This window comes from Coffea arabica, chromosome 2c (assembly GCF_036785885.1).
Source record: "Coffea arabica cultivar ET-39 chromosome 2c, Coffea Arabica ET-39 HiFi, whole genome shotgun sequence".
Classification (NCBI taxonomy): domain Eukaryota; kingdom Viridiplantae; phylum Streptophyta; class Magnoliopsida; order Gentianales; family Rubiaceae; genus Coffea; species Coffea arabica.
In genome coordinates this window covers 26,656,797-26,677,980 of record NC_092312.1, presented here as the reverse complement: position 1 = coordinate 26,677,980, position 21,184 = coordinate 26,656,797, and the positions used below count along the sequence as shown (strand labels likewise).

Genomic DNA, 21,184 nt, shown 5'->3' with positions numbered 1-21,184 from the left:
CCTACTTTTACTGTTTAGTAACAATGTAGGTCCAAGAACTTAGATTTTCTTTCAAAAAGCCTAAATTGCCCTTTTGTACAAAACTAAGAAAGAAAAATAGTGTACTCAATCATTTTCTTCCACATTTTGTATAAATCAACAAGCTAAATCTCTAACAACTATCGAAACATAAATTCTAAAATCAAGTAACCATCCAAAAGATTCCAAATTATATATACAATATCAATACTTTCCGCGATAAAAAAAAAACACAAAACCACATTGACAACCAATTACAATACCAGCAAATTAAATATCAATGCACAAATATCTTTTCAATATTAGCTAATTTGACCTAGAACCACCACTATAATTCTCCTATAGTTTTAAAAATATTAATATCTCAACAGTTGAGAATAAATTCTACCTCCACAATAAAATTATAATAAAAATTTCTAATCCAATGAAAGAAATCATTATGTAATTATTGACATTTTATAAAAGTTTTTCTGAATAATAAACAAAATATGTCAAATTCCACATGTTTGGTTCTTATTCTTATTTCAATCATCAATTTCCTTATTTATTTCTCTATCGCCGTGAGTCTTTTCATTTTCTTCTAGTTTGACACATAATCTATCTCCTTTGTAAATTTTGTAATTTCAATTTACTAATATCCACAAAACTGAAGATAATAAAAAGATGTTATATTAGCTAGAAAATAGACAAGAGACAGAAAAATAGATTTTTTTTAGTTTTGTAAATTTATTGCCTTAAATTTAGAATTGTCTACTTAGTGGAGGGTATTATAGATATTTTACTATGTCAAGAGAGGCAAGTGTAATTTTTAAACCTGAGAGGAGCCGAGTGCAATTGTCAGAAATCTCAAGCGAGGTTTCTGAAATTATCCCATAGAACAACCATGTTTTGTACTTATCTAGAAGTTAAAATAGTTCAAAAAATACACGAAAGAAAGACACATAGTACATCATACACCATCAATATAAAAACCTTTGAATAGAACAATCATGGTGCTTACAAAAATACTGAAATAGAGTCTCAAAAGATCCAAAACTTTTAACTTTTGTCTAACTCGTGATCAATAGTCACCAGTTAGACCAGGGAACTAGGTTTTAATTTTGTAAACGGTTTATTTAACGGGTATTCATAGGACATTTCGTTAACATATATATCAAGTATTATATTTTAAAAAAAATAAAATTAATTTGAAAAAGTAAATAAATACAAGACAGGGTAGGCAAAGTTAATTAAGATAAATGCAAAATAAAATAAAATAATGATTATTAGTATGTGTGTGTGTATATATATATAATAGATTAGGTGAATACTACATGTTTTAACGAGTGCCCTAATTGCACCCGTTTAAAAAATCCTTTGTAAAATATGAACTTTAAATTTAGAAAATATATAAATGTAAGAAAAAAGAATAAATATGTGTGAGTGCATTTAATAGTAAATTGAGTGAACTAATAATTATCCAGTTGGCATCCGTTAAATAATTTCACATTCTGACTTGTTCTTACTTTGAAAGTCTCTAAACACGAGCACTTTCCCTTATAACATATTTAGATAAGTTGGTAAATATAATTCCAATTTAAGGAGCTATCTAGACCAATTATATAAGTAACTGATTTCTTTCTCGTGCATTTTCACAAGTCATTTTCCATTTAATAGTACAATTAGTTATTACAACACAAATTTTGAAAATCTAGATGCTCATTTAATAGATAAACTAGTTTTTTCACTCAGTATTCAAAATAATTTGAGAAACTTTTCTTCATGCCTGGCAAATGGAATTGAAATAATGGCATTGAGTAATATGCTAAAATTAAGATATTAAGTAATGAAAAAAGAGTCAAAATTCAAAGCATTAAGAAAAAAATGTGTGATCAAACTCAATAATAGGACCAAGGAAAAAAGAGTGATAGGAGTAGTGATATAGAAGAAAATAAGGGATGTAAGATAGAGAAACATCAAATAAAATACATAAATTTCCTAATGATCTTGTTATGACATATTGGGATTGAATTAATGAACAAGTCAAATAATAGGATAAGAAAAAAAAATGTGACTAATTGTAAATTTCTCTAATTACTAATAAAAGAAAGAATCTTGTGATTGAAGGAACTGAATTAGAGCCACAGGTTGATAGATTGATTGACTAATTGGTTAAATAAGATGAAAGATATAATTAATACAAACCTATAAAAAATAAAATAAATCTTATATACATTGACAGTGTATAGTGCAAAAGTTGAATTTCAGATTCAAAATTTGCATAGTTATCATTCATTCAACGCTGATAGTGTATACACTGTCAGTGTAGGAAAAATTAATTCTAAAAAATAAATGTGTAAATAATTGCTCAAAATTTAGAGAACATAAAGGTATAGGAACAAATAATAGGGAAAATGGTAATAAATGATTCAAATGATAGGAAAAATGAAAAGTTGGTCCAAATTTTGATAGTGGTCTAATATGAATAGAGAATTAAAAAGAAAAGCTACGATTAATACATATCCATATAAGGCAGGAAATTTATAATTGATTGAAATTTACTATAAATAATGAAGTGAAAAAGAATTATAAATTAATTGTTACGAAAAGAGAAAAATAATGAAAAACAAAAATTTTTTTGCCATACTTTGAAAAGATAAGACGCTCACTTGATAAAACGTGAATCTTCGGTCACATGGAAAAAGGTCTAATGGTTCACATGTCAATATATAAATATAAATATATATATATATATACACACATATACATGTATATATGTGTATATATAATATATATATGTATATATATCTATATATCTAGTGAGACAAAGAAAGCAAGCCAATTTTCATGCCTAGGCTCAAATTTTGCAATATTATGAAAACCATCCGACTGAAATAGCTTAACAATTACTGTACTGCTTACCATGGGGTTTTGTGAGAGTACACCATAAACCGGAGGACTAAAAATGCAAAGTTGACGATCACCAATTCCCATCGATCAAACCGCCAAAAGCCCTATATTTACTCGCTAATTCTTTGAAGCATCAATTCCTTACTCATCCTCTGCAACCTCGCCTATTTCACACCTGCAATTTTTCAATTCAACCATGTCCAAAAAGAGGTGAAATCTTTAACTTGAATTTGTATTTAATTATCTTTAATTTTAATCGAAGCTATTTGATTTTGTTATCATTTTGATGGTTTTTTATTTTTTCCTTTCTTTTCCTTTAAAGGATCCTTGTGGACAACCTTGCATGCTTACATAAGCTTTACAAAATTTTGGGCTGAACTGAATCCAAAAGAGTCTTTTTATTTTTCTTCCTGTTATTGAATCTGGTGCTGATGATGATGATGCTTTTACCTTTTCTTCGGGTTTCTTTGCATTTTAGTTTGCTTTCTTGCTTTGGGAGTTATGTTATAATGAGGTGTTACGAATATATAGGATTTGATTCGATCCCACAAGGAAAAGGAAGAAAGATGAAATTTTGATGTTTGTTTTACTAAAACTTCACAGTTTCGGTAACCATCTGTTGCAAGTTGCAACCCTGGCCTCCTACTGGCTTTCTAGTGTAAGTTAGAATTAAGGGTTCAATGGCTTGGACTGGATTATTGAACTTGAGGTGAAAACAAGAAAGTGATGTGTTTCAATTGTTTAAACAATTATCTGATGATGGGAACAATGAAGAATGGCCAATGGAGATGAACTTTCTTTAGGATTAGTTGTCACTTTAGGCAAAAGAATGCAACTTTAGTTGGGTCTGATTCTGATACATTGAGTCACTTATTGTTAAAAATTTATGTCATTCTGTTGGGCAAAGTATCTTAGCCAAAATGTTGGGTGCATCTGATGTGGGTTATAGAAGTAAAATGAGCAATTATTTTATTGTAGTGCAGAGACGAAATGTTGGTTGTGTGTGATGTTCAGGAATAGCTTTTTTGAGACCCTAGAGTGCAGCACCTGATAAGCAGTTCTAGTTCTCTATGATTCTGCTGTGAAGTTGATTCTGTTGTGAGCATTTTTTTTCTTTGTTTGTTCTAATCTCTTACACTGTTTGGGCATTTGTACCCTGTTTTTTATTTGTTTCCTCTTTCCCTGAGTTTGATAGTTCTAGCAGCGAACTGTGTTTTTCTGACATGTGTCAATGCCTCAAATTCCTCCAGGGTCCAATGCAAGTTCTTTGCTCATGGGGCATGTCTAAAAGGGGATCACTGTGAATTTTTGCATGACTGGAATGCCCCACAGAATAATGTAATATATTATGTAATTATTTTTGTTTTTGGAATGTTATAGCATAGTGTCTTATAATTTTATTGTTGCAGATATGTACTTTCTACCAAAAAGGAGCTTGTGCTTATGGGAGCCGGTGTAGATACGAACATGTGAAAGTTTCTCGCCCTTTATCATCAGCTTCATCTTCATCTTCATCTTCATCAGCAAATCCTTCTCAATACTTACAATCAAAATCCATTTTGGCTGCTCATCCTTCTGGAGCTCCTTCAGTTGTTATTGGTCATGCTTCAGGTGTTACTGCTGACAGTTCCTTGGCAAGCAGATCAATGTTGCCTACAACTAAACCAGCCGGGGGAGAAATGGTTAGGCATGAGGATGTATCAGAATTTAGTGACTTTGGAGAGACAAAGAGTCGAAATCCAGCTGATCAACCAATCTGTTCTTTTGCTGCTGCTGGCCATTGTCCTCGTGGTGAAATGTGCCCCCATATTCATGGAGACCTATGTCCAACTTGTGAGAAACATTGTTTACATCCCTTTAGGCCTGAGGAGAGGGAAGACCATGTTAAATTATGTGAGAGAAGGCAAAAGAACCTGGATGCATTAAAGCATAGTCAAGAAATAGAGTGTAGTGTCTGCCTTGAACGTGTACTATCGAAGCCCACAGCAGCTGAACAGAAGTTTGGAATACTTTCGGAGTGTGATCATCCATTCTGTATATCTTGTATTAGGAACTGGCGCAGTAGTTCTCCAGCATCTGGAATGGATGTGAATTCTGCACTTAGGGCCTGCCCTATATGCAGAAAGCTCTCTTACTTTGTCATCCCTAGTTTTATTTGGTATTCTTCCAAGGAAGAAAAGCAAGAGATCGTTGACAGCTATAAAGCAAAACTCAGGTACCACTAATTGGTAAAACAATTCTTGTTTACATGGAGCCACTAATTGTGAATTTCTAGAGGAGTGTATCATTGAGCTTCTTAAATAAGTCTTTCTTGCCTATTTGGTAGATGAGATTAATATGGAACATTAAATAGCATATTCTTATCAATTTGCTTGTGATGATCACATTAATAAAAATCAAGAAAACCATATCCTCCAATATGTCAGCTCTCTGAAGTAGATACTGGAGTTGGTTAGTAGGTATGCTGGAGTGCATGTGCAAGATCCTAAGTATTGGTACAAGTTACCTGAAAGTTTAAGGCTGTGCAAATATGTTTCCAAGCTGAGAAAATTGGTAGGATCTGTTGGAAGTTTAATTAATAGTTTCTTATATTACATGCTTAAGTTAGCGGTTTTGAATTGTATCTCAGGAATATGATAACCCTTGTCTTGTTCTAATTTATGTCTAAGTGCAACTTTTGTTACATCTACAGTGTCTGTAGCTTTGTTCAGAGAGAGAGGTTATGCATCTATGGGATTATATATGCGCACAATTTTTCTAATACCATTATGCGCTCAAGTCTTGGCTAAATTTTTAAAAGTTCCCCAACCCATCCAAATACAGAGGAATATGCACCTCCTTTTTTGTTTATGTGCTACATGGTTAGTAAACATGTCGAATGCACGTACTTTGCCCTCTAGAAGTGTTCATGATTCACATTAGTAAGTTTGGTAATGAGTTTAATTTTATTGTATTTCATTTTATTTCAGTGTATATAAAATGGTCCATCCTAGAAGTTGAGCTTTATTTGGTGTGGTGAATTGTGTATACATGGTATTTTATTTTTGAAGTGCTTGCTTATATTTGATGAGTCATTGTCAAAGAACTCCAAGTGTAACGGGTGTGCTTCTTTCCTCTCTTCCCCCTCCTTTTCTGATGAGTATTTTTTTTCCCTTTCTGTTATGCAGGTCTATTGACTGTAAGCACTTTGATTTTGGAAATGGAACTTGCCCATTCGGGACTAGTTGTTTCTACAAGGTATTTGCTTGGAAAAGACTCCATACTTCTCTGATAAATGCATATGCTTTTGCTTACGTAATTGTCTTTATTAATATATCCTTTTTTTGGTGAAAGTTTCCTTATGGTATTTGTGTATAGCATCAGTAAAGTTTGATAAAATTATTTTTTCTATCAATGTTGTTTACCATTGAATTTGCAAGAATGAAGCAACCTTCTTTTGTTTTACTGGCTTTTTGGGGCCTAAAGGTGTGGATCAATTACAACTTGTTCAAGAGAATGCTAAATTCATCAAAAACCCTGCAAGCTTGGTGCTTAGGTGATTTTGGTGTTATATGGGTAGTGGATCAATTACAATTGTTGAAGAGAATGCTAAATTCATTAAAAACCCTGCAAGCTTAGTGCTTAGGTCATTTTGGTGTTATGTGGGTAATGCATTTTGGCTGGATTAGCTTTTGGGGGTCCTTGACTAATAACTAGGATGACTTTCTTGAATAAGTTTATTTAGTCAAACATTAGGTGGCAAATGGTTGGGGAATTCTTGGAATCATTAGCCACTGATCACCAAGCTCTCCAGCTTTTAAATCAATGGCACTTGAGTTGGAGCACAAGTGATCTTTTTTGGTTTTCGTGTCAATATCGTTAATCAAGTTTGCTTGATCTTAACGGCCTGTTTTTGGTTGCTTAAATTTAGCTACTTAGAACATTTTTGCAAGCTAAAAACTGCTTTTAGGTGCTTGTTTGCTTTTGACTTTTGGTTTGAGCTTACATGAAGATGAAAAGAGTTGATTCTCAGAGTGGCCCTGAGATTTTTTTGATAATAACAACTTTTGGCTTTTCAAAACTTACCAATGAAAAGAAAAACATGATTTAATTATTTGAGCAACCTTTTCAAGTATCACTCTTATTCTAACAGTTAAAAAAGCTGAGATGAAAAAAGAACAGGCCATATATATACAATTTAACAGGGTTACAATGTTTTTTTTGAAATTTTCTCAAGTGTTTCAACACTTGATTTGCAACTTGAGTAATAGTGAAAGAATTTTATCTTAAACTTTTGCGATTTCCATATTCACAAATAGAAAGGAGTCTATGTTTGGCCATCTGTTAAATTATCTGATGACCCACCAGGCATGTCCATCTGCTTTATTTGGTAGAACATGAGTATTTCTCTGCCAGTTCCATTTAGGTAGAGACAGGTATAGCTATGTATAGTGTAACAAAATGTGGCTGTTAGTAGTTGTCTCTTGCTTTTTAATAGATGCCTATTTGCAACCTTTGAAATACAATATCAGTTCAAGTTAGAGCTGAACTTTTGTTTTTTAAGTTACAAATAACACACTGATCCCAATGTGTTACGTTTGCCATATAAGATCACATGATCATGTGGTAATATGATGCACATGCATTTAGTCATGCCCAGAAAGCTTTCTGGATGATTATTTCCTTTGTCAAATTTGAGCGGATTAAAAAAAATTATGAGAATGGCAACCTTATGTTAACAGTAATATAAGCTTGCCAATGTTCAGGTTCAAAATTGAGATAATTTACCTCAACAGTCAAGCTTGAAAAACAAACAATTCGATTCAAGCTTGTTTTTGATATAGTCTTTCTTAGTCATTTTTTTCTAGAGCTGGGAGATGATTTATACTTGGGATACGCTATTAAGAAATCAGTGATGGGATTTTTTTTTTCTGCTGAAATGGATATATATTGGTTACACTACAATGTTATGCAATTTATATTCATCTGTTACTTTTGTGCATCTTCAAACTTGATTGGGGCTTGAGATTGTTCAAGAATAAGAGTTTTTGAAACTTGATTAGATGCATACACAATTGATACAGCAGTACTTGTTACAGTTTGGTAGTTTTTCCCTGTCTGTCTTATATAAGATATCTGTTTATTCTTTTGCAGTCAGAATAGGTAATCTTCATTTGGCTTTTGTTCATTTAAGTGGTAATGATAGAACTTAATAGCAGATGGCAAGTTAGTAATTTCCTGCAACTTGATGCATCTTTCCCTTTGACGCCCTTTTATCACAATCTGCCCAAAAGTTTTACAGTGGAATGGTAACTAAACGTCTACGTGCAATTAGCCTTATAAATATTGAAGAATCTATGTCCAGGAGTTCCCTAACCAAGGTGAAATTGCTGTAGCTGGATTTCGTCTGTTTTATATTTCTTATTGATCTTGTTCCAAGCCATCCGTATCTTCCTTTAAACTTTTAAAAGAGCTTGGTTGCAGATTTATTAGACCTAGCTGACATCATGATCTTATTTGGCTAGTTAAGCTTTTTTTTTTTTTGTACCTAGTCTAGTTTTTCTAGTTCCTCTTGATCTTCATTAATAAAAGCATGGAAAGCAATTAAGTGTTCATTGGCATATATGCCAAAAGTACAGTCTGCACACTTTATTTGTATCAATACCTGGATTTGGTGTTGTGAAATTGCTTTTTATCTAGCCTTTTGCATTTATTCCATTTAACAAGCAAGATTCTCAAACGTGTACACAGAGCATTTTCATAAGTCATAGCTGGGTGCCTTGTTTTTGGTTAAAATTAAGCTATTTCATCAGAGCGGGGGGAGCGGTGGATGGTCCTTGAAATTTAGTACAAACATATATTGGGGAGAACATGTGTTTTCCTTCTTTACTTGTTGATCATTGCAAGGATGGAAGAAACTTATATGTTCTTCTTGTCAAGGTGGTATTTCTGAGGTTTACAGACACAACAAATTTAAAGTAGCTAGACTCAAGTATATTCTTAGAATTGTTCCTTAGAATTTATACGTTGATTTCCAAAGGCTTGGTTAGTTGGCTTAATGGATGCCATCTTTGTTTCTTCCAGCATACTGTCAAGCCAGGCTCATATCTATGGAATTCTACTCTGATGCCTGATCTATACTGCACAAGGTTTATGGATTCAGAAGAAGAAGAATGTCTCTCTGAAACTGTGAATAAAAATGCTTTGCTGTATCTGTTTGAGCACTTTTACAGTCCACATATTTCAGCCGGAGTAGAAGAGGATTTTATCTCTGAAGATTCAGAAAATGAAATGGCTGAAGAACTGGCGTTTATGATGATGTTGGGGCTTTAGATTCAAGTGACTGGTCAAGTGATTAGGATATCAACCAGTGAACTGATTAATTACTGATGGGTTTTATGTGTCCCTGGACATTTAGTTGCCCTAGTTATTCAGTTAGGCTCCATTGTTGGATTTTCCAACAGCTGACTTTTGTTTTTGGTGTATTCTGGCTTTCCAGTACTCCTGATGACAAGTGTTGCACTTGGAAGGGCTTGAGCATCCTTTTTTTGTGTCTGTGGTGTAAATGGGCAAATCATTTATTGACAGCTATCTTGGAACTAATGTGTAGTTTTTGTCTTGGTGTAACTTTTGGTACTGGTCCCTTTTGTTTTTTCTTTTGGTTCTGCATTCGGGTTTTTAATTCTACTTTTCGTTCGAGTGTCTTGGTACTTTCTTTGGTTTATGGCTGCATTTCTTCTGTATTTTTGGCCTGTCTTTACCTTGTCATGGGCTTGTATTTGACTAATTGGTTGATGGATTGTCCCTTATTACAGCATGCATATCGTGATGGTCGTCTGGAGGAAGTAGTTCTACGCCATCTTGGGGCTGAAGATGGACAAACTGTGATTGCCAAAAATATTAGGTTCAAACTTTTGTTTGTCAATTTATGTTTGCTTAATAAGTTAATCAAATTTTCTAAGCAGGTCCACCATGACCCTTTCTGCAGTTTTTAATGCTATATTCTTTTGATGAGTTCATTTTTTTTTGCAGGCTCTCTGATTTCCTCAGTAACTTCCAAATAAGATGAATCATGCTTAGAGTTTTCAGTGTATGTTTAGCTTGTTTATGTGATTTGATCTCAAAATTCCTCGACTGCAGATTTGTTTGGGGTTCTTTCTGTAGCTTAGTTATTTAATTGCTTCCAGTTTCCTATTTCTGTAATGCAATTGGTAGTCAATTTTGCCATGTGATGCTTAAATTAGATGTGTTTGTGAAAATTTCCCAATGTATATCCATTCACACATCAGATATGCTAATTGATAACTGTCTAATAGGGAAGTTTTGACACTTGTATTGCCAACCTTAGTTGTTTTATCAGAGCGTTGTTGCAAGCTCAGTAGCCCCTTTTTCTTTATTCTGGGGACTTTTATTTTCTTTATTCTGTTCAAAAGATGTTCAAAGCTCAGTTTCCCCTAGTCATTTATTCTTCGGACTTTTTACCTGATGTTGGACTAACATGTTTGGTTCCAAATTGAAGTAAACGTCATTGGCTTTTAGCTGCTCTACTATAGTAGCCTAGTTTTCCAGCAAGATTCTTATTTCTGCATTTGTTACATTTCTTAGTGGTAATAACATGCCCTGTCTATCTAACATAATGCCTTGCAGGGTATTTTGAACAAGTAGCAGATTTGTAAATGCGTATTGTTCTTTTTGGAGAGGGACCCTGTATTTCCCTTTGAAAGGTGAGTCACTTGAATCCTTCCAGAACAAGAAGACAAATTGTACTGGAAAATTTTTTCTCAAGAATTGGCTTCTCTGTGTTTTTCCTCTTCTATAAAATGTACAGTTTAATTAAACGAAAGCCATGAAACGTGCAATTGTGTGAACAATTTGTCATTCAGCATCATTATAAGAGAATTGGGACTATTGCTGGATTCCTCTTATGTTTCCTCTTATCTTATGTAGAGCACATGGTTTCAGCAAATTTAGGTTTCTTTGGCTTAGTTATCATTCTGGTAAAGCACTTCAAAATAGCGTGGTAGCACTCTTAATTTTTTTTTTTTTCACATTGATGCTATAGGTTTTAATGAAGAGTTTTCGCAATTTATGTTTTCTCTTGTTTCTGGGTTAAATTGAAGACAAATTGCTTTCTCTATGGTTGGTTTGAGGATTGAAATTCCAAATGCATCTTGTATTCAGCATATCTCGGCATTTATATGTAGTAGATTGTTTTATAGTGCCTGCATTTTCTTGATTGGTTAATTTGTCACCCCTTCATTTTCAGGTGTACAACTTTGAGGTGGATATAGCTATCAGGTTCAGGGCAGGACAATTCGTAATTATGTGTGAATTGCATCTCATATTTAAGATACCTGTGAGAAGCTGTTTTATTTTGGACACCTGAACAGAAGTTAAGCATTGCAATATGTTGGTTTTTACAGCATAAATGGTCAGTGAGTTTAGGAAGTCATATTTTTCGTTGATAAAAGGATGCTTTCTTACCTGCTTGTCCACCCTCATAAAAAAGTAACAGGTTTACTCTGTATTCTTTGTCAACAGTGGCATTGAATGGTTGTTCCCTTGGTTGATTTGGTGCCTGCACTTGAGCTTAGCTGAGCGAACATGGGTGAATTTTCAGTAAATAAAATATACTGCAAGAAATTGTGGCTTATAATTAGGATGGTTATATTCTTTGCAGGGTTCCATACATATTTTTCCTCTCATCCTTCCAAAATTATCTTTTGGAAATTTCGCTTATTGAGCCACTGTTCTTAGGACCTAGTTTTTACTGTTGACAGCATTTCCCAGGCCGCGGTATAAAATCCCACTGAGTTTGAACAATGTTGCATAAATTGATTAGAGATGATGATGCATATAAATTTTCATAGGTATACGTTTACCAGGAGAAATAAGAACACAAACTCAAACTTTTATTAATCCCACTAGTCTAAGATACACAAGAAATACTCAAATATGGTACAGTACAAAAAGGAAAAGTATCCCTCCCATGAAAAATCAATACACAGCTCCCCAACTCTACATGTACATGTATGTGACAATGGAGGAATGCTTATTGGAAAGAAATCTCAAGAATCACATCTGGTTCTTGATGAGAGCCAGTAGAGACAGCATCAATGAACAGCACAAAATTGCTCCTGAAGATGCCAAGGAGAATGATCCTGAGGCAGGTTCAGGGGCTGGTGCAGGAGCAAATTCTTGAGCCACCATGGTGGAGCTAAGCATTGCAAGAACAAGAAGCATAGCCGATGCCTTCATTGATGATGCACCACACATCTGAGCCATCAGGGAAGAATTGAGACAGGGCATCAAACAAAATGATTGTGTTTTGTGATTAGAGATAATGATTGCTGCTGAGGGGTGTGTTTATAGTAGTTGTAAGGGGAGTGGTAAAAGCGTGTGGGACATAATAGAAAACGTGGGCAGCTGGACTGAAGGACAGTTAGACAATTGCCACGTTTACTTTGAGTCCAACAAGTAATTTGACGAGAGGAGTAAATTAATTGGGAAGATACGGTAGAAGAGTTTGGAAGTCGTGAGGGTCACGTATCTTTGGAAGTAGGCTAGCTGTAGAGCCATATGGCACAGGTAGGTTTAATTTAACTATTAAAAACAATTATCTTACTAAAATCTGAATTTTGACCTCTCTTAACGTCGAAGTAAGTAAGTTTAATTGGGTTGGCAATGTCTGAGTAGAGCTGTAAACGAACCGAAACGAACCGAGTATCTCATGTTTGAGCTCTGTTCGTTAAGCGACTCGAACTCCGTTCGTGTTCGTTCGTTAACTTTCGAACTCTAAACCTGTGTTCGTGTTCGGCTCGTTAAGTAAAGTTCGTGTTCGTGTTCGGCTCGTTTAACATAAATGAGCCGTTCGCGAACACGCTCAAAAAGTTCGAATCCAGACTATTCTAGGCCTTAAATATGCCACACAAATCATTAATCATCCTAAAAAATAATTAAAATACTAAATGACTAAATTCCATTATTCAATAACTGCATAAGCAATATTAACATAAAAATAACAAATAAAACAAAGTAATTTGTCCTTCAAATATAAAAATTCAGACATAAGACAAGTACAAATTTGTTCGCGAACGCTCGTTAAAATTCGCGAACATGTTCGTGTTCGCTCGATTATTAAACGAACACAAAAATTCGTTCGTGTTCGTTCGTTTAAGGCTTTCGAACGAGCCTTTAACGAACACGAACGAGCCGAAACGAACCGAGCTAACGAACAGCTCGGTTCGTTTAACAGCTCTATGTCTGAGTTAGATGAGGTCAGTATAGATTTTTTTTTTTTTTTTTTTTTGGTTCCTTTTAATCCACCTACCCTTCCCATGCCCTTGACTACATCTAATTACTGGGCATGACAATCAAATCTGAATCTGGCAGTGAAGATAATTCTAAGAACCCTTCTTTGGCCATTGAGCACCCCAATGGTTAGCATAGATTTCTGCAGCTATGTTTTGGAATAATTTCAATGTTTTCCAACTTTTTATTTATTTATTTATAATTCTCTATCTTACATCTCTCAATCATTAGATTCCAAAAAGTGTTACAGTATTATTTTTCTGAAAGTTCTTCTAAATTAAAAGATGCAATCCAAATCGTTCCAATTAATTATTAGATTATAAGCTCATTCATCATTAAGACATGCTTTTGCGTTTTTGGCTTCAAAGAAACCAAGGCGCTGCAACTAAAACACTTTAATTGGTTCACAAGTTCACGCATGCCTCCTAGATGAGAGGCATATTTTGTAATCCCTTCCTCTTTTGGACAATTAGAACTTGGTGTTTGATGACAAACACCTTAATTATCCTTTAGCACTTTGTTCATTAATTTGAGATGCCTATGTTCACAAAAATGTGCTAATTTACTAATTAATCATATTGATTATCCTTTAGCCAAATACAGATAAAAAAACAAATTATCTCGGTAACTAATTAAAAAGGAAGTATGATATTACAACAGCATTGTTAATCATGCGCGAGCCACAGCTTGTTTATTTTTTATTTTTTGGTCCAAAGAAAACTCCAAAACCTTGCAAGGAGAAGGAGAAAAAGAGAGGGCTTGAAAGTCGAATCAGGAATCTCACGGTCGCCTGACCAATTTTCTTATCAGCAAAACTTTTTTTTATATAAAGTTGCGATTATACATGTTGAATCATAAATAAATTGAGTGGTAACAAAAAGTTATAGGAGCAAATACAGCATTGTCGTTGCAATTCAGTTCCCTTAAAGCAAGAAAGGCTAGCATACATTTGCAGCATTTGGGCTTCCACTTTTCTGCAAGAAATTGCTGAACCATCTTGCAGAGGCCTTGCATGATCTTTTCAGTGACTTATTGCCGTAATTGACTCGTATAAGTCCAAAATTGAGAAAATAACCATCGAGCCACTCGAAATTATCCATTAATGACCACACGAAGTAGCCTTTCACCTTTACCTTTTCATCACTGGACAAAACAGTACAGGAGATTATCAAGCTATAATCTTTTGAAGAGGCAATGTATGAAAAAAAATTAAGGTTTGTATCAGTTTTTAGTTCCGCATTAGTAGAAAGAAATGGTTATAGAAATCACCATTAGAGAGAGGAGTCGTATTTGATATAGGTTGAGGTGAATAATTGAACATGGAAACATACAACTTTGGTTGTCCTTGTTTGGAGAATGGTTTAACTTTGGTCCTCCATGTTTTAGAAGAAAAAGATTTATTAGTTCTTTAAATAATCAATTTAGACCAGCGAAGAAACATTTACAATTTTGCTTCAAACTCATGACTGAAAATGTATTATTCCTCATTGAAACGGTGTATTTAGTTGGATTTGTAGTAAAAATCCAAAAGGTGTGTACTAATACCCCTTTGATCTAGAGGTGGATTTCTTTCCTTCGAGTTGAGTTCTCTCCAAGTATAGTTTTTTTTTTTTTTTAAAATGTAAGATTTACAGTAAAATTCTAAAAGGCATGCAATGGTATTCTTTTTTTTTTTTTTTTTTTAATCTAGAGGTGGATTCCTTTCCTTCGAGTTGAGTACTGTTCGAGTACTCTTTTTTTTCTTTTTTTAAGTTTTAAATTCAGGATCTCCTACTTATAATCCTTCTTACCGTATCACCCAGTCCAACCCTCACCTCTTTTCAAGTAGAGGTTAAAATAGAATAGTGTAAATGTTACCGATTGACAAAATAAAAAAGGTTGTATTTAGTTGCTTAGAATTTGAACATAGCCATCAGTTATTGTGATATGATTTTATTAAATGGCTGTAAATTATTAGTTTGGATTCCAAATAGACTACCAAATAAAAGCTAACAATATCAGTTCTCGTAGTACTTACTTGATGGCACGTCGAAGTTCCGTTAGATGATTTTGATGGTAATTTACTCTCTGCAAATCAAATGGTTTATCCCATTCGTTGTCTCTACAAACTCCTACAAATTGTAATAGGTTATTAAATAAATAAAAAACGTTGCTCCAACCTGAAAACGAAAAAATAAAAATAAAATCTCTTACCATTTTCTGTCACATAGATTAGTGGATTATTGTATTTCTCTTTTATATGGACTAAAATTTTGTAGAAGCCTTTTGGATAAATATAAAGCCAGCCTGCTCCACTCTGCAAAATCGTTCGACACAGTTCAATTTCAGAATTAGTAATGTCTAATAGATACTCTCACAAAAAAAAAAAAATTAAGTTTTTTTCTTCTTTTACTTACCACATGCTTAATTTGTTAGTACAGTGGGTAACAATCGTTTTGTCCCAATTGAGGTTTGGAAAATTTTCTTTAGACCCATTACGAAATTACTTTTGTAGAATTTTTTTTAGTTATTCCTATAAAATGAGTATCTTACCTACATCTTTCTAATCCTAAATCCACTCTTTGCTTACTTCACCAAATAACAAAAATGTAAAGAAACAAATTAAAAGGAAGATTCTGACTAGACCTTATGTCAATTAATTTTATAAAATAAACTTCTTCAATACAATATAATAACATTTTTATGGTTTAGAAAAAATCTTAGCCTGTTGAGTGGAACAACAACTAAGATTGAAAAACATTCACAAAAAAAAAAGAAGAAGAAAGGATCGGATTCATCACAGCACTAAAACTCTTAACAACATAATATCTCTCACAAATGCCACAAAAAAAAATTATGGACTTTCCTCCAAATAAAAAGTAAAAAATCAAATGGAAGTACGTTAAGATAAAGGATTAATTTTCTATACACTGATAGTGTATGCATTTTCATCATTAAATGTATGACACATAATTCGAATTTGTATTTGAAACTCAAATATTATATATGTGTCATATATCCAATCGTGATAGTGTATACACGGTCAGTATATATAAGATTTACTCTAAGATAAATATAAGCATATTAGCAAAGAAGAATTTAAACATTGGAAAGGCAAAAACTCTAATGCAATAGAATTGCTTTTGCAAAAACCTCATGTTAATGAGATCTACTTTTGGCTGCAAATAGAAAGTCACAAGTCAGAACATTGCATTTTTACAATGGTATTGTCAAAAATGAAAAGGGAAAACGAAAAAGAATAACATATTGGAAAAAATCAATTAAATGTGTTAAGGAGAAGTTAATTATACAAGTAGAATCATAGATGTAGAAATATAAAAAGGCAGGCCCCCCTATGTATAAAGAAATGGGGGCAGAAATGAAACCAAGGCCGCTTTCTTGTCTATAGCCTATAGAAAAAAAAGGACTATTCTAAGCAAATGCCTTCTGTAGCCAGCTTAGCTTAACATTACTATAACCTTTATGTCCATCAACATGAATGAAATTCTAAATAACTAATTGATTGTAAGTGACCATACCTGTAGCCCGATTGGTTTTCCATCTTTGGTATCTGTTGAAAATATTTGCAAATTGCAACTTCGTTGGAATCGCATATAGAAGAGAGATGCAAACTATATCATAGAGGATTGGTCTAACTTACAAGTTAGAGAAACACACGAGTCTGTCAAATAGTTTTTCTGACTTTTATCACATGGAATATCCCGTGAGTATTGAGCTGTGTAGTAGTTTAGTCCAATGAAATCATAGGATCCTTTCACCATCGCAGCTTCTTGAGGATTGAAAGTTGGAAGACGATCCTTATCAACATATTTAACCATTTCTGTAGGGTAAGCACCTCTAAATAAAGGGTCCATATACCTGCAAGAAATCACTTAAAAGTGTTAGAAAACATGCAACTCAAAATTATGTGGAAAATATGTGTTAATGATCTTTAAATATGCTTTCAACTAATCAAAGGAAGGAGTGTAGACGCACCATCCAAACATGAAGGCAAGCGATCGATTTGCCGCATCAACATCAGTCTGTGAATTAGGATCATATGGCTCAAACCATTGTGTAACAAGGCTAATACCAATTTGACCACCTTGAATTTTCTGCAATAAATAATATTGGAAGCCATTAAGTAGTAAACAAAACACTTAAGAACAAATTTATTGCCCTTCTATTTCTAGCAACATCTATATTAAAATTATGCCCTATTCCTGAATTAGATATTTGTACATTAGCTGTTGGTGGTTTAATTGATATCTTTGAAAAAAAAAAATCTACAAAGTAACCAAAATAATTTTTGTATAAGGTGCTTGGCTTACTCTTGTGTAAGACCTGTTAATTATCTTAACACTAAAGTAATACAAGATCTGGAAGCTTGGGGAGAATGTGTTCAAATTTGATGTTGAGGGTGCGAAGTGAGAATAAATCATAAATTAAGGGTGCAAATACAAAGCAAAGCAATTTGTACACTTTATTTTCTTTAGCTACACTTACCTGGTACTTTTCCCTGTAAATTTTGACAGCAGCAGCATGAGCAAGAAGCAAATGGTGGGCAACTACATAAGGTTCAGTTCCAGAGTTTCCATACAGACATCGAGTATCGGGGCTACCAAATTCCCTATTTGAGCATCTATTTGGAGGAAATTTTCCAAATGCATATCCCATTGTAGTATACGTCCATGGCTCATTCAATGTTATCCAATGCTTCACTTTGCTACCAAATAACCTGAAGCAAAGCTCTGCATAATTTGCATAGTCTTCCCTGTTCAAAATATTAGATACTCATTACCATGTGTATATGGCAACTAAGGTTGGGTGAGGTGGCGGCTAGAACATTAGTTCTTTTTTAAGGAATTTTTTTGGTTTTTTTTTTTTGGAGAGGGAGACCGGGGGGGGGGGATTATTTGTGTTTGCGAAGTTGCAAATTCATGAAAAAAGATTTGACAAAGTTTTGAATCACTTACACAATCTTTTGGCTTAGGAAACCTTTATATTCTTCTTCAAGTTTTTGTGGAAGATCAAAGTGGAATATGGTCACAAAAGGTTGGATACCTGGGTAGAATAATCCACCATTATGTCTTAGTGAAATATAGTAATTGATCACAACTAAGACTAATTATCATTGGAAGATACTTACCTTTAGAGATAAGGTCATCAATTAGTGCATTGTAGTATCTTACCCCGCGGGCACTTATGCCACCGCTTATCCTTCCAGCTTGTCACAAAAACATTTGAGAAAATGTTAGTATAAACTACTCTAAACTTTAAGATATTGTCCAAAAAGAAAGGAAGAATTTAATCTACGCGAGGCATTAGAACAATTTTGCAACCTTAATTAGAATCATAGAGTGTTTGAATTGAAGATTATTCAAATTTTTTAAAAATAATATTGTAAATTTGCATTTGGATCGAATGATTTGATAAAGGATTTGAAATCTTCTCAAATCCCTTTATTTGTTTAGAAAACTTAAAAAGTATTTCTATTTATAAATTACTAATTATTCTAGTATTTGAAATGTATTTAGATAATTGCCAACTTATAAATCCAAATGCCTCTTAAGTAATCTAAATAACTAGAGCGATTTGAATGGATTTCAAATCTTTCATCATATCCCTCAATCCAAACGAATTATAATGTGATGCATGTGATAAAAAACAGTGATTCAAAATATAGAAAGATAGTTAGAAAATATGTTTATGATGTAATTTTTTTTTTTCAAAAAATGGGAATTCAAACACTTTTAATTGCGTTACCCCATGAAGTCGGAATAAACTAATGACTAACCTTTCCCATTCTGTCTGCCAATCTTTTTTTTCGGTGGGGGAGGGGACGAGTAAAATTCTGCATGCTAAACCTTATGAAAGAATTTTACACTTTTTTTTTTTTTTTGCCCTTTTGAACACAAATCAGATCGCCCACATGTATTTAGCAAACCAAGATATTAAACTTGGAAAAGTAACATTGAATTTTTTTTAAAACAAAGATTGATTTTCAAAATACAAAGAGAAACACATGCACGTACAAGTCTATTTTTAACTTCTCATCAAGCTACATGCCTGCGAGGTAATTTTTGGGGCATTTTGATAACTTTTCATTTCATAGAGCTTGGAAGTGTCAAAGTGAAATTATATACCTTTTGGGTTGATTTTCTTTGTTACATGGAAGACATTCGTGATCAACATTTTAACTTTGCGGAAAATTCAAAGTCAAACACCAGCAACTAATAAGATACTTTTGGTGAAATCTGTGGAAAAACCACCCACAGTTGTAACTTTTTTTTTTTTTTTTTTTTTTTTGTGAAAACCCACATTTGTAACAGATACAACTAGAGTGGAACTTGGACCAATTAAAGACCCATACTGCATTACAGAAAGAAAAAAAGAAAAGAAAAATCGTTACTTGGCAATATTCTGGTCCACGAAATGGAAAACCTGTAGGCGTCAAATCCCAAGCCACTTAGGAGACTAACATCTTCCTGTAAGATGAAACCTTAAGCTTATTAATTATAGCAGAGACTAATGAAGGAAATAAATACACCTTCTTGGATAAAATACCTATTAACATCGGGTGTAATTTTCTAGCTGCAATATTAAAAAAGAACCTAATACTTTCTATCCCTTTTTCTTGGGCCAAGAACTTGTTGATACGTTGAAAATCTAAAACAAAAAAAAAAAAAAATCACAGAATACCTTGTAGCGATGATATGAATCAGCTGCAACAAATGCGTCGCTGTGGTTAGATATCCTGTCTGTTGCAAATAACAAAACTACACGTGAGGTTGACTGAGAATTACTTTCGAACTCAATCGATTCTTTTTCTTTGCTTAACCTTTTATTTAATCAATTTCGAAAGTGAAGATTGCCAGTTTAATCTTGGGTTTTAGGATCCACGAACATGTCGAAACCATTTTGCTATATTGTTGCATATGATGTTGTAAATTTGCGAGGAAACATTTATCATAGGATAAGGGCATTAGCATGAGAGTATAAGGCACTGCAGATTCACTATTTGCAGTAGGATTGTGAACGGCCTACCTTGGTGCTTAGAAACGAAGACATCCCAGATATTTTTTCCTCTCAGATTTGAAGCACCTTCAATCTACAAGGCCATACATTAGAATGCTGGTGAAACCTTCAGGGATTATCGGAATAATTAATGAAATCTGAAATTTTAATTCATGGCTATAACATCACTTACTTGGTAAGCAGATGTTGCAGCTCCAAAGACGAAATGAGATGGAAAGCTGCTTCGATTTAAGCCATTAACAAGAGGCACATTCTCATCACAATGAGACACCGAGATAATGAATGCAAAGAGAAAAAGATGAGCAAGAATGAGCTTATACTTGAGGGCCATTGCTTGTTGCTTTTGGTTATGAGGCATCAAAGGCCTCCCAACCTTGATTTATATAGTGCCATGGCTTCTAGTCGGTGAAGTGCTTTCAAGAAAATTGTTAGTGCGTGAGAAACACAATAATGTGGTTTATAACTTATTTCAAGAAAAATGTATTTGTCCACTTTGGCTGACTTGGGTTTTGGGATTTGTTCCTATTACGCGTGCAACTAAGCTACTTTTCACGAAATTCCGATTGAATACAGCTTCTAATTTATCATCTGGCAGGGATCAAATTAACTGCAGTTACGCAATTTTATTTATTACTCCCTCTGTCCCATTTTGATAGTCCTAGTTATTTTTTCACACAGTTTAAGAAAAAGTAGTTAATTTTGTTGGAATAATAAATTTAGGTTGCTATTTTTCTACAATACCCTTACATTAAATAGAGTACAACTTTATATTAATTATTCATGGAAACTTGAATTGATGGTTTATGAGAACTTAAATTGATGATCAAGAAATAATCAATTCTCATTTTATATTATTTCACATCTTGGCTTGAAAGAATAACAAAGCTGGCTTTTCATATATCAATATGTTTCGGAAAATCTAAATGTATTAAATGGAGTAGGTTAACAATCTATATTAAATAAGATAATT

The 21,184-nt window shown here is 33.4% G+C and overlaps 2 protein-coding genes across 3 annotated transcripts; one reads left to right on the top strand and one right to left on the bottom strand.

The window, feature by feature from the left end:
- The first annotated feature begins 2,968 nt into the window (after positions 1 to 2,968).
- Positions 2,969 to 11,545, top strand: LOC113732236 (E3 ubiquitin-protein ligase makorin). 2 transcript variants are annotated; one of them, XM_027257907.2, is made up of 10 exons: positions 2,969 to 3,117; positions 4,158 to 4,245; positions 4,317 to 5,122; positions 6,075 to 6,144; positions 8,971 to 9,519; positions 9,702 to 9,790; positions 9,919 to 9,976; positions 10,534 to 10,610; positions 11,153 to 11,317; positions 11,428 to 11,545. In XM_027257907.2, the coding sequence occupies exons 1-5, from the start codon at positions 3,104 to 3,106 to the stop codon at positions 9,217 to 9,219; spliced, it is 1,227 nt and encodes a 408-aa protein (XP_027113708.2). In that variant the 5' UTR covers positions 2,969 to 3,103; the 3' UTR covers positions 9,220 to 9,519; positions 9,702 to 9,790; positions 9,919 to 9,976; positions 10,534 to 10,610; positions 11,153 to 11,317; positions 11,428 to 11,545. The 2 variants fall into 2 exon arrangements, with proteins under 2 accessions (XP_027113708.2, XP_027113709.2); XM_027257908.2 differs by lacking the exon at positions 8,971 to 9,519 and having other exon boundaries at positions 11,153 to 11,545.
- A 2,450-nt stretch (positions 11,546 to 13,995) lies between these two features.
- On the bottom strand, positions 13,996 to 20,545 carry LOC113732235 (beta-glucosidase 13). The gene is made up of 13 exons (XM_027257903.2): positions 20,387 to 20,545; positions 20,224 to 20,287; positions 19,879 to 19,937; positions 19,589 to 19,664; positions 18,326 to 18,403; positions 18,153 to 18,240; positions 17,683 to 17,950; positions 17,173 to 17,291; positions 16,838 to 17,055; positions 16,716 to 16,747; positions 15,391 to 15,493; positions 15,215 to 15,308; positions 13,996 to 14,340 (listed from the first exon to the last, which is right to left on the bottom strand). Exons 1-13 carry the CDS (start codon positions 20,543 to 20,545, stop codon positions 14,136 to 14,138), a joined length of 1,563 nt encoding a protein of 520 aa, XP_027113704.2. The 3' UTR covers positions 13,996 to 14,135.
- Between the last annotated feature and the right edge of the window lie 639 nt (positions 20,546 to 21,184).